At 41.0% G+C, this 11856-nt stretch overlaps 1 protein-coding gene across 1 annotated transcript in view; it reads right to left on the reverse strand.

The window, feature by feature from the left end:
* Window positions 1–11618, reverse strand: part of PDZD8 (PDZ domain containing 8) — a 67518-nt gene extending 55900 nt beyond the window's left edge. The window contains exon 1 of the mRNA XM_075155145.1: window positions 10550–11618. Coding sequence (XP_075011246.1) covers window positions 10550–11460 — 911 coding nt within the window. The 5' untranslated portion in view covers window positions 11461–11618. The remainder of the gene's footprint in view (window positions 1–10549) is intronic.
* Between the last annotated feature and the right edge of the window lie 238 nt (window positions 11619–11856).

The raw sequence follows: 11856 nt of genomic DNA on the forward strand, positions 1-11856 counted from the left end.
ATCCTCTGCTCTAAACACTAGCCTATGTCCGTATGAAAACTAATGACATCCTCGTAGACAGAAATGACTGTCTCACTGCTGAGAACAGTCTCTGACAGCTGTAAACCAAAAGTGAAAAAATATTTGTATCTGTTCTGAATTTTAGACATGATAGCTTTCCAAGGTTTACCCTCACTCCTCCAGTTAGTTTTAAAAACGCTTGAACTACAGAAGCTTCCCCTCAATCTACATTTATCTAGTCACTTCTGACAAGACAGAAGATGGTCCAATTCACACCCTTGAAGTCTTCCAAAGTGGTGGAGATGGTACTACTAATCCTGAGCTAGACTATTTTCAAAGCTGAGATGACTGACAGTTCACCTTAAAATTGTAAACAGCAGTTATTAAGGATCTGTTTTACAGACAGCTCAGTTATTCAGACTGCAATGGTGAGGAGGGCACAGATGGGGACCCGGGGACACACCACAGCACGTACTTGCCAACTGTCCCCCAAGCAAAGGTGTCACCATTTGTGAGTCACAGCATTTTATTAATGGGCCTGTACTGTAAACAAACAGGATCAAATGACATAGAAGCTCAGTCTGGACATGACCTGTGGCACCACTGTTGACAATCAAATACAGGAGGGGCTTGCAAGATTAATTAACAGGAAGGATTCGTGCACTTTGCAAATCCTGCATCACTGATGGCAAGTTACAGTTGGACCTTGAGATTACATTTGAAAGAAGCAGCTGCTCAAATTACCATAATCTTCTCCCACCATTCCCATAATGAGTTTGGATATTTTCTCTAATTCGCCCTTCTTTCAGAGGAACAGGAAAAAGAAAAAGAAAAAAAATCTGAGTTTTTATAGTATTGTTTTAAAACAATACCACTGACTAACATTGCTGTTCCCACCCCACCTCCCCTTGTAATCCACTGGGCTCTTTGCTTGGCAACATTAGAATTTGTTTTGTTTATTCTACCATATTGCATGAAGTTTTGTTAGCAAGTATGCAGAGTTATTCTTAAAAAAAAAATACAAACTGTTGAAGTTTTCAGAGTTACACTGCATCATTTCCACTGTTTAATTACTTAGGAATTATTCCCCAAGCCAGATCATTCACAGCAGTGATTCAAACACCACCATGAAGCCTTCTGCCATGTCACTGCAAGACTATGATCTTCAATTCCTACTCTTCCTATTTTAGCTCAAGCAAATAAGAATAATGGTTTAAGTCATGTACATTTAAGTTTTAAGGTTTAAGTCAAGTGACATTCATGTAAAAGTCCATTTTAGTTCTTACTACACAATGACTTACATTTAAAATACTATATAAAAAGTGTATTTGACAGGATATTTTTCAAAGATTTTAGCATCATTTAAAGCATTTTACCTATGTGGTATTAGTTATTTTAAGTATTGGTATCTTCATTTCAGTGACACTGGCAAACAACACAATCTTGTACTTAATACTATTACAAAAGCAGATCCCAATATTTGTACACATTTCCTTCTGAGTGGGCATTTTTTATAACTATGTTGCCATTAAAACTGATACAGGAGAATATATTGAAGCTCAGCGTTAAGAGTAAGTTAAGAAAGTCAAGAACAAAGTATGTAAGTGTTATGATTTCCATTAGATATCCACAGATAATTTTAAAATAATTAACAGAAATTAAGAAATAATTTTGTAAATTTACATATCAAATTGCCCCTGTAAGTTTTACAGTTAAAGCAACACAAAATTGCTAAAAAAAGTATTCCCAAATGATTACACTAATTTAATTTTATGCTAGTCATAGCTGACAATTAATTACTCTCTCTGAGTATGTGTAACAGTCTGATTAACTCTATCATCAGCTGATCTCTGTAATACACTCTTCATTGCAGGCAGAATTTATGACATCTGGTAAGTCTTCAAAAATGTGAAAACTGTATTGCTGTAGTAGAATCCCTGTATTTTCCATTACACGAAACAGCTTTAATGGAGAGGGCTGGATGTACTCCTCACAGACCACTCTGCTGAACCACAGCATAGCTGCAAGCTGAACAGGGGAATTAAGAAATTATAAAGGTAAGTTGTTCCCATGGAGTTTAAAGGCTAAAATGAATTACAACAGCTAATGCGAAAAAAATAACAAAGTAGCTCTCCAGGGCCCAACCCAGAGTTGAAAACAATTTCTGCCTTTCTCTCATCTCACAAAAAATAAGGTTTTTCCTCTTTTTCTTTTCTTCTCTGCTACACCTAGCATCTCCTTGGCAGTTTTCATCGCTATATATGGCCACAGACAGGTCTAAAATGCTGCCGGGCTCCAGCTGGGTCCTGCAATAGAGATGCACTCCCAAGTCCTGAGAGGGCAGGGCTCCACAAGAGTCAGAGTCCTTTCAGAAGGAAGGGTGCTTAGGGAAGCAGATGCACCCAAATGGCTTTGGGCAGGTGGGATGCAGGAGTCTGAGCTACCAAACCCAACACAGCATATACCCAACTTGCTGGATAGAGCAATGTAGGAGCACCCGCATCCATGACACCGCATACACAACCATTTCACTGTTGGTTGGGCACTTTAACTGTACTGTAGAGACTTTCTTTGCAACGCAAACGTATCCGTCAATTGAAGTCTTCATTGCAGATTTTTTTTCACTAATTTACTAGATAGGCTGGCTGGGATCATTGAACATCTTGGAGGTCTGAATTCTAGCCTAGATTCAATTGGCTTGTGAAACGATTGCAATTTGTTAAACAGTGAAGGTAAATAACAGGAAAAGCTTCCAAAACTTATGTGGATCTTACTCGTGTCTCTCAACCGAGATGAACACCATTCCAGCAGTAAATTCTTTAGTTTAACCAGAAACTCAGTGACTGCAGCAGAAACTACTCAAAGAAATTATTTATAAATTCTCTGTCACAATTAACCTGACAAATGTTTATAAAATAATAACTTCCAAATCCCCTTCACACAAACTGGCATCCACACTCATTTCCAAAATGAGAATTTATCCACTGTTATGAACAAGTCCTCTTCAACCCTCAAACATCAAAACAAATGCTTTCGCCAGAGCATTTTTTCTTAATTATACAAAATATTGATATTCATGTATCACACAGAATGGAACCTGCTCAAAAAGCTAATTGTCCCAGCTAACATTTTTAATATTGGACCATTGCTTTCTTCTGGTCAAAAGCACAGTTTGAGATCATCATGCAAAGGTTTTCGTAGTTCCACAATTAATGGATTTTAGCAGACTGGGGTGGCACAAACTATCTATTAAATTAACAAACCACATAGGAATGTAACATTCTCTCCATACTCATTTTAGACAATAAAGCTTATTAATCCTAGAATCCTAGTTTTAAATTTAAAGTCTTTTATTATTCTCTAAAGTACAATAATATCAAGAATAACCAAATGTTGAAATAGTTTTAAATCAAACAAGCGTGAACATGAACTGTAAACACAGGAGCATATCGGGTGACTTCAGGCAATCTCTGCAGGAATGCAGAATAAGCAGTTTCCCATAGAAACCCAGTAACATGAAAGGACTAGCTCCAATAGTGAAATTGGCAGCCTGAGACTAAGCTTCACCGTCACTGGAGCACCACACTGTTCACTAAAGCCTACTGTCCTTACCCAGGCTGCTTATTTAAGAGCCTTCTATCAAGTATCATTCGCTAATAAAAAGATTAGCTATTTCACATGCTTAATATATGTAAAATAGGTTCTACAAGAGACTCATATATTTTGACATCAAATGAGCTACTGAGAGGTGTATTAGCTATCCATTTTTACAGGTAAATTCTGGGCCTCTGTTCCTTAAGTAATCTCTTTTAAGGAAAATCCAGTGTTCTGTTTTGCGTGACAGGTAGGGAACATTCATCATACTATCTATCCACAGAAACTAAAAATCACAATACAGCCTGTAGAAGGTGATTCAGAATAGCCCAACTCTAGGGCTTGAACACACCTACCTGCTCCAACAAACAGGCCCAGAGCCAAGCTCAGACATTTGTTAGATGCCTACGGTTTGGTGATGTGATTAACTCCTATATGCCCTATACTTTGAAATAAGTTACCTTTCAAAAAATAAAAAGTACTACTGCTTATTTCATATTTTATTTAAAAGAATTGAAAGCTATACAAATTATGACAACCGAATAAAAATAAAAGTACTGGTTCTCACTGGGCAGCAAGATCAGCTTAAATGTTCAAGATCAGAGTTCAGATGAACAGAAATGCAAAGTCTCAATGCTAGTGCATGCAAAACGCCATGAAGTACCAAATGAATCTTATCAGATCTTTCCGAGCCTTTATTCACTATGCACATGAAAGAAGTTCGCCACAGGACTAAGATCAAGTAATTTTTAAATACAAAACAGCAAAGGTGTTAAATGAGGTAATTTTCTTTTCATTATTATTGAACAAAGAATCTTATATATACTGTTTCAAGTAAGAGAAGTTGAAGGAGGTTTTATTTTCCTGAAAGACCAATTAACCTTAACGCTTATTGGATTGCTATCTGCAGCAAACGCAAACAGTAATCATCAAAACTTATTCTTTTACGTCTTCATTCATCTCTCCCTCCAACTGAGATCTTCTGGGTTTTTTTTGTCCCCAACTATATCTCTGGTCTTCCAGTTTCTTCACTGATCCATCTCAAGTCAGTGCTGTACTAGTTCCTCAGCCTTGCAGGTAAGAAAAGCAAACGTGACATTTGTTGACTAGTCATAGGAAAAGGCTCACTCATTCTGAAAAGAATGCCACCTGTATACTGGGAAATGTCCAATATATGGCTGGTCATTCATTAAATCTGACTTCATAATGAACAAGTTTCAAATTGGCATTCTTTCAGAATTAGGTCTTTCCAGCGTGAAAGCCTGTGAAGTGCTGGAGCTGGGGAAGATGACTAAAAGGTTTCAAAGCACCCAGAACCAATAGGTTTTGAACTTGATATCTATATAAGGAGATTTACATACATACTTTGTACCACGTACTTTCATTTAATCTGAAGAAACATGTCTTTAGTGACCTTCTGGAAACAATGTACTTCTGAGACCACTCCCAAAATAAAGACAGTAAAAAGCTCTGCACTACAAAAAGCTTCCTTCTACACACGTAGCACCCTTGAAGAAATGAAAATATTTCATGTTCCGGGGTTTGGTTTTATTTACTGTGTGTCAGATTGCCTACAGATCCATTTATCTAACTCCTGTATAAATAAGAAAACCTACTTGTCCATGCACTAGAGAGATAATCTTCCAAGCATGGAACTACTGTCTACAGACAGATCTGCGGATTCCAATTATTGCTGCTTTGCCATTAGCAGAACAAATCTTTGGGCTGGCATCATTCAGAGAATTACCTCTCTGAAACAGTCTGAAAACCCACCAGTATCACAGTGCTGCTTTACCATCAATTGTTGCAGAGCACAAAAGGACTCAAATCCTGTATATGAGAAGATTTTTGCACCTAGAATAAGCATGGCATTAAAAAAAGAAAAAGAAAAAAAGCCTCCTCCTTCAAGTTCTCTGTTGCTGCTGAAAAGAAAGAGGAGTACCTTACAGATTTAACTAGTAAGAAAGGTTCATATCACAACTACAGTAGAAGTCCACTCAGGAAAAGAATCTCCACATCCTCTCTCTTTGCAGAAGCTGTAGAGAAAGTAAGTATCTCTACTGGCTGCTGCTTTCTGAAATTAGACATGCTCACAATCCCAATCTCTATGATTATTTCTGGTATTTCTGAGTATAACCTCATCATATGAATAATATATACTTTTTTAAACTTTATACTTTTTCCAATACCTTTATTACCATAGTATGAAGTCATTTCTATTATAAAACACATTTCAAATCAATAGCGACTTACATTACTTCTCAGCCTAAGTTTTGCCAAAAATAAGAAACTGCTGTGTAACTCTCAAATTGCATTCTATAATGGTAAATTAAAATAGGCTTGTCTAATGGTTCTTCCCAGTGAAATTCAATATAGCCCCAGCTTCTAAATAAAGCATAAAGCTATTTAACATAACTAACTATATTGCAAATGATCAGTTCCAAGGATAATTCATGTTGGAAGGGACCTCAGGAGATCATCTAAATACCTGACATAGAAATGCTAGAAGCAATTCTTCTATTAAACACGCTATGGCAATGCTAGTAACTACGGCTTAGTGTTAACCACTTTATGCTACTATTAAAAGGACTAGAAACAGAAAGCTAAAACCAACGTGAACCATGTCTATGGTACTACTTTTAAAGAACTGTTTTAGTGTATACAACAAAAAACCAAAGGTTGGATTCAGGCTGCTAGATAAACTCCACTTTGTGCTGATAATTGGTATCTACTATCCTGGTCTAGTCAAAGAACCTACATGAAATATCCAGTGCCAAGTCAAGCTATGCCAACAGGCAAGACTGACTAAATATGGTGCCTGAGAGTGCCAGCATTAGAGATTTTGGGACAGCAAGACACACTGGCAGGTCAGTGGCCGCCCTGCAGAACACCAATAGTTGACATCACAAGCAACAACCAGTGAAGTCAAGGCTTTCCATGCTCATTCTCAAGCTCCACCCACTGGTCAACTTGTCTTAGAACTAAAAAAAGGTATAATTTAAGCAGCTAATTCAGTTTGGGTTATGTAGAGCCAAATAAATGATACCTACAACTCTTCATTACCTTACTGAAGTTAGGGCTAGTTATAAAAAAAAAAAATCTTGACTCACAGTTATCTAGTTACTCAAAAGTGCACCAGAACTCATGTATATTGGAGAAGAAAAAAAAAAACCAACCCTGTCATTTTAGATCTTCCCCACATCCGAACAAGAAACTTCTGACAGACCACAATGCTTTCAGAAGAGCTGTTTGCATTTCTATTACAAAGCAACAACAAATACATTAAGATTAAAGTTAGCTATAAAACAGTAGTAACTCTTGCTACTACCAATTGCATTGCAAAAATCCTTTCTTAATGATGAGTAAAAAAAATAAAAGAAAAAAGAAAAGCTTACCATTTACTGAATTTTACCAGCAGCCTTGCTTCCAGAGTTTTAGCCAAATTCTACTATATGAGATAGCAATTGCCATTCAATGGCAGAGCAGCTTCAGAATAGGGTGTTTTGCCAGACACAAACACGTTTCTTAAAGCGCCAAAGAAAAGTGATTATACACTATTAGAATAAAACACAAATTACTACTTATTTGTTTAGACATAAAGTGCATCCCTCCTTTTACAATTAGTAGACAATTGCTTTTATCGAGAAAATTGCACACAAAATGCTAGACAAACTTTAAAATGCACTTACTAGTCTACATTGCCTCCCCTCACAGACATTTAAGAGTGCATCAGAAATGCAAGATGCCTTCTTCTACTTTCAAGCTACAGTTATGCACATCGCACAAAGTCACTCCCAGCAATGGATGATACAAAAGATGATGATCTTACTAATCATTGCTTTGCTGCATAAAATTTTGTACATAACTGGAAAGAATACAGAAGTATGTGTGTAGTAATTCGGCTGTAGCAACAGAAAATACACACATGAAGACACAACACATTTTTTTAATGCAGTATTTCACAATTAATTATGGGGGGGGATGTGCTTTACACAAGCTTAGTTATAGGATGTTCAAAATCAACTATGGGCAAAAGTTCTCTTCTTATGCCATTCATTACCAAGTAATAACCTCTAAAAGTTGCCTAATAAAAAAGACAAAGAAAATGGCATATTTTAATTTTTAATGCTACTTAGCATCTTGAAAGAAGGTAAAACTCCTTTGTGGACTTCGATCTGGAAGCTAGCAGGGTAACAAAATGCCCCTTTAACCAGCTGAAAAGAGAACTTCCTGCACTCCAAGTGCCTTTGTTTACAAGGTTGTAATTACTACTACTCAAAGATTTATTTATAAAGTTACTTGAGCAAGAGTAGGGAGACATCAAAAAGGTTTTGAACTACATGTGGAAGCAAACATTGACTATGTACTTAAACAAAAGGCATATAGGCCATAGGGAAAAAAAAATGGGGAGAGGATAAGCACGTTCCCTGTAGATGAGAAATTGTTAAGCTCTCAGTAAGGTAACAGGTTATTAAGCAGTTGTGAAACTCTCCTGACTTCTTTCTATACATCCTTTGCTAAGGAATACATTAACATACCATAATCCCAAGCCAATGTACTTTTACGAATTTTATGAAAACTACCAAATTTCGCATCTTATCAGCAGGGGGCTTGATTTTCCAAATCATTTCTCCATACCATTTAAATCAAAATGCCTCAATTCTCAACTATACCACCACATAAGAGTGTATTGTTACTACTTGGCTATTACCAAGTTCTGCTGTCTAGGGATCTACCTACACAAACTCATCTGAGACGTGCTGGTGGAGAACACGTGTGTCTGTGTTCCACAAAATCTTGGGCAACTGTGGACAGCTAAAGGTTCACAGACAGCTAAATGTTCCCATGCAGGGGTCTCTGTTCCCACTTGAAGCTTTAAAGGCAAAGTTCTAGACAGTTAGGACACCAATGACCCAATCTTCCTTCCTTAAGACAATTACATTAATGCGCATTAAGCTTAGTGTCCTGCCTTCCCCCTTCACAACACAGTGGGTCAGAATGACATATTCAGAACACGGCATAGAATTTAAAGGTCAAAAGCACCATATACAGGGTCAGACACTGTTTCACTGAACATTTGCCACCCTGTGCTACCAGCCTACTATCTAGTGTGAAAACCAGCTCTGATACTGTATTTCCCTCTCGAGCATTCCTAAATTTCCAATTCCTTATAACTTAAAGAGAATGTTTTAAAATAACAGTTCATTCTTCTTAGTTCTAAAATAATTTATGCTTCCTATGTTGTTCTCAGTGTTAGTTACCTTCTATCCTCACACTTCTACTTATTTCTGTCCCAAACACTATTCTTTGCTTCTTTCCTTATTTTCCCCTCCAGTCCCTCCAATATGTCAGTGGCTCATGCATGCCTCATCCATTCTTTCTGACACATAAAGTGTGAGAAATACATGGAAAATTCTTTACCTCTAACTAAATGATGAAAGCACCCTACTGCCCAGGTGCATCTCCCATAGGAAAAATGAGGATGTCTGTCTTCCTCTGCTGAAGGGGAGGAGCACATCATCACTGGTTCCACAGACACCCTAAAAATTTGTCTAGAGAGCGTAAAGATCATTTGCTCTACTTGTTCTTTGTAGCTATGCCAAGAGTGCTCACTCTGCACCACGACTGTGCTATCCCAGCCTCTCCTTTAGGCTCTTCTCCACAGTTAACAGCTGCAGTCTCTTTCCAACACAGTAAGAGAATGGAAGCAAACTTGCCCTTGACAGCTTCACTGCTGCCCAGGGCCTTCTGGAGAGCAATTTAGTAACTCAAAATTTGAAAGGACCACCACATTACTTGAATAAACTACTTACTGGCCTTTCAGGGCTTTCTAAATCTTGGATATTTTACACATCCATTTTCATGAGAACTCTTATAAATTCAATTGCAGAAGAACCAGCTGAAAAGGCTTTAAAAGTTACATCACTGCAAAGCTAATTACTCTTCAAAATTCAAATAGGCATTTTCAGTTACTCATCTCCGAGGAATTTCAGAGAAAAGGCTTATTGCAGAAGAATGTGGTAAACAAAACAAAAATCCTTACTTAACACATAATACAAACTACAAAGAATGAACAAAAGAGAAATGAAACTTGGTATCCTAAAAGTGGTAAGACACACGACAGAAAGGGAACATAGTACCTGAACAGTGTAAGATATTCAATAACTTTTAATCAGAAATGAGGGTGGAATCAAAGTAAAGATGCCACTTGCCACTTCGGCTACAGAAGTATCACTGAACATTTCATTATATTCAAGCATATAATGCAATCTGTGCTGCAGTGTGTGCATTTAAAAAAGAAAGCATACTATCTTACAATAAAAGACAAAAAACCCCAAGAGTTCCCCCGAAGTTTTATTTACCACAATAGCGGCAATACTTATTTTATCAACTTTTAGATTTCCCCAAAGTTATTGACGAAATTCAGCAAATCAAAAAGGAAGAGGACACCATCTATCATGGGATGTCAAAAATATTCCCTAGAGTGAACTTTATCCTTTCTCACATTAGGTAACAACGACCTTGCCTTTATAGGTAAGCATAAGCCGCAAGTCTTGCCCAGGTGGCTCACCAGTGGCAGAAGCTTGGGAGAAGGACACCCCAAACCCACACACTGTTCCACAGAGCCATCCTTCTACCTTTTCCAAAGGGGGATAGCACAGTCCTACTGTTGGACACCTGACAGGATCCCAAAATTTTTGATACCTACTACTTCTGCCATTTAGTTATATGTAGTTCGGGACATGTTACAATCCTACTGTGCAATGGCTTCTTCACCTATTATAAGTGGAAAACTGTGCTTACCTTCATGGAAGGCTTTTGATATCAGACAAGCAACATACAAGTACCTCTACTGTAGAGGTGCCAAAGGAAATCTCTTTTTACCTATTAAGAGCAAAACAGCAATTCTAATGCACGCCACCCAAAGTAACAATGAGGACACAGGACATCGTACCTGATTTTATAATTGGGTAAGGTGTGCTTGCGCTTAATAACTTTCTTGAACTGGTTCACAATGATGGAAGTAAGCTGAGGCATAGGCCTCCCTTCAAACTGAGACTTCACTTCAAACAGTATCACAGGGTCATCCATAAAAGAGAAGGACCAGTGCGTGAAGGGCAGGCGCGTGAAGACCAGCTTCAGCTTCCCCATCACCCGGGAGATCTTGACAAAGAGGTAGGCCGACTTGCCAAAGACCAGGTCGGCATCGATGGCCAAGTGGAAGCCACCATTGTACTCCAGGTCTACCTCAAAGCCCAGCTCCTCGGGGCAGCCCTCTTCGTTGCAGACCACCGGCCGAATGAGCTTGACGGCTTTGAAGATGGGCAGGACGTTGCCGAGAGAGACGTCCCTGAGGCTGAGCCCCTCCAGCACCTTCCCCGTCATCTTGGCCTGGAGCAGCTCCTCGAACTCCACCTTGATCTTCTTGGTGACCCAGTTCCTGACCAGGGCCGTGTCCCTGAGCTCCCTGAAGAGGAAGAGGAAGATAGCATTGAGGAAGTGGCACGTCTCCTCGCGGGAGGAGGGGGCCGGAGGGGGCTCTGGCTGCTGCTGCTGCTGCGGCGGCTGTTTGGCGCTGGGCTCCGGGCCCGGGGCGGCGGCGGGAGCCGCGGCGGCGGCCGGTGCCGAGGCCGGGGCTGGGCCGGGGGCCGGCTCCGGAGACGCCTGGCTGCCGGCCGGCTCCGAGCCCTGGAGGTAGTCCCTGAGGCTGTGGTCGGCCGCGACGCGGGCGTAGACGAGGCCGTCGGAGGCTCCGACCGCCCCGGGGGGCTCCGGCTTCTTCCTGTAGAGGAGCAGGAGCTGGAGCAGGAGCGTGAGGAAGCAGCCGGCCAGCGCCGAGAGCAGGATCACATAGACCAGCAGCATCCTCGCCGCGCCCCGCGCCGCGCCCCGAGCGCGCTGCCCTCACCGCGCCGCCGCCATGGCGGGGGCCGCGCCCGCAGGCCGGCGTTTAACGGCCGCGGCCGCCCGAGGCTGCCTCATCCGGGTCCCCCCACCGCCCTCTCCGCGGCGGCGGGCAGGGGGCGGGGCGGGGGCGGGGCCAGCCAACGGCGGCGCGGCCCTCCCCTCCGCGCGGCCCCATTGGCGGAGACGGGAAGGTTTCGCCGGGTACGTCGCGGCGCCGCGCCGTGTGGCGTCACAGCGCGGCGGGCGCATGCGCGCGGGGGAGGGGCTGCGCCCGCGCTGTGGGGAGCCGGGCGGGCTGAGGGGGCTGGGGGCGGGCGCGCGGGGGCACCGGCACAAAGCGTGCGGGCCTCCGGA

The sequence above is a fragment of the Calonectris borealis genome, chromosome 7 (genome assembly GCF_964195595.1).
Source record: "Calonectris borealis chromosome 7, bCalBor7.hap1.2, whole genome shotgun sequence".
NCBI classification, from domain to species: domain Eukaryota; kingdom Metazoa; phylum Chordata; class Aves; order Procellariiformes; family Procellariidae; genus Calonectris; species Calonectris borealis.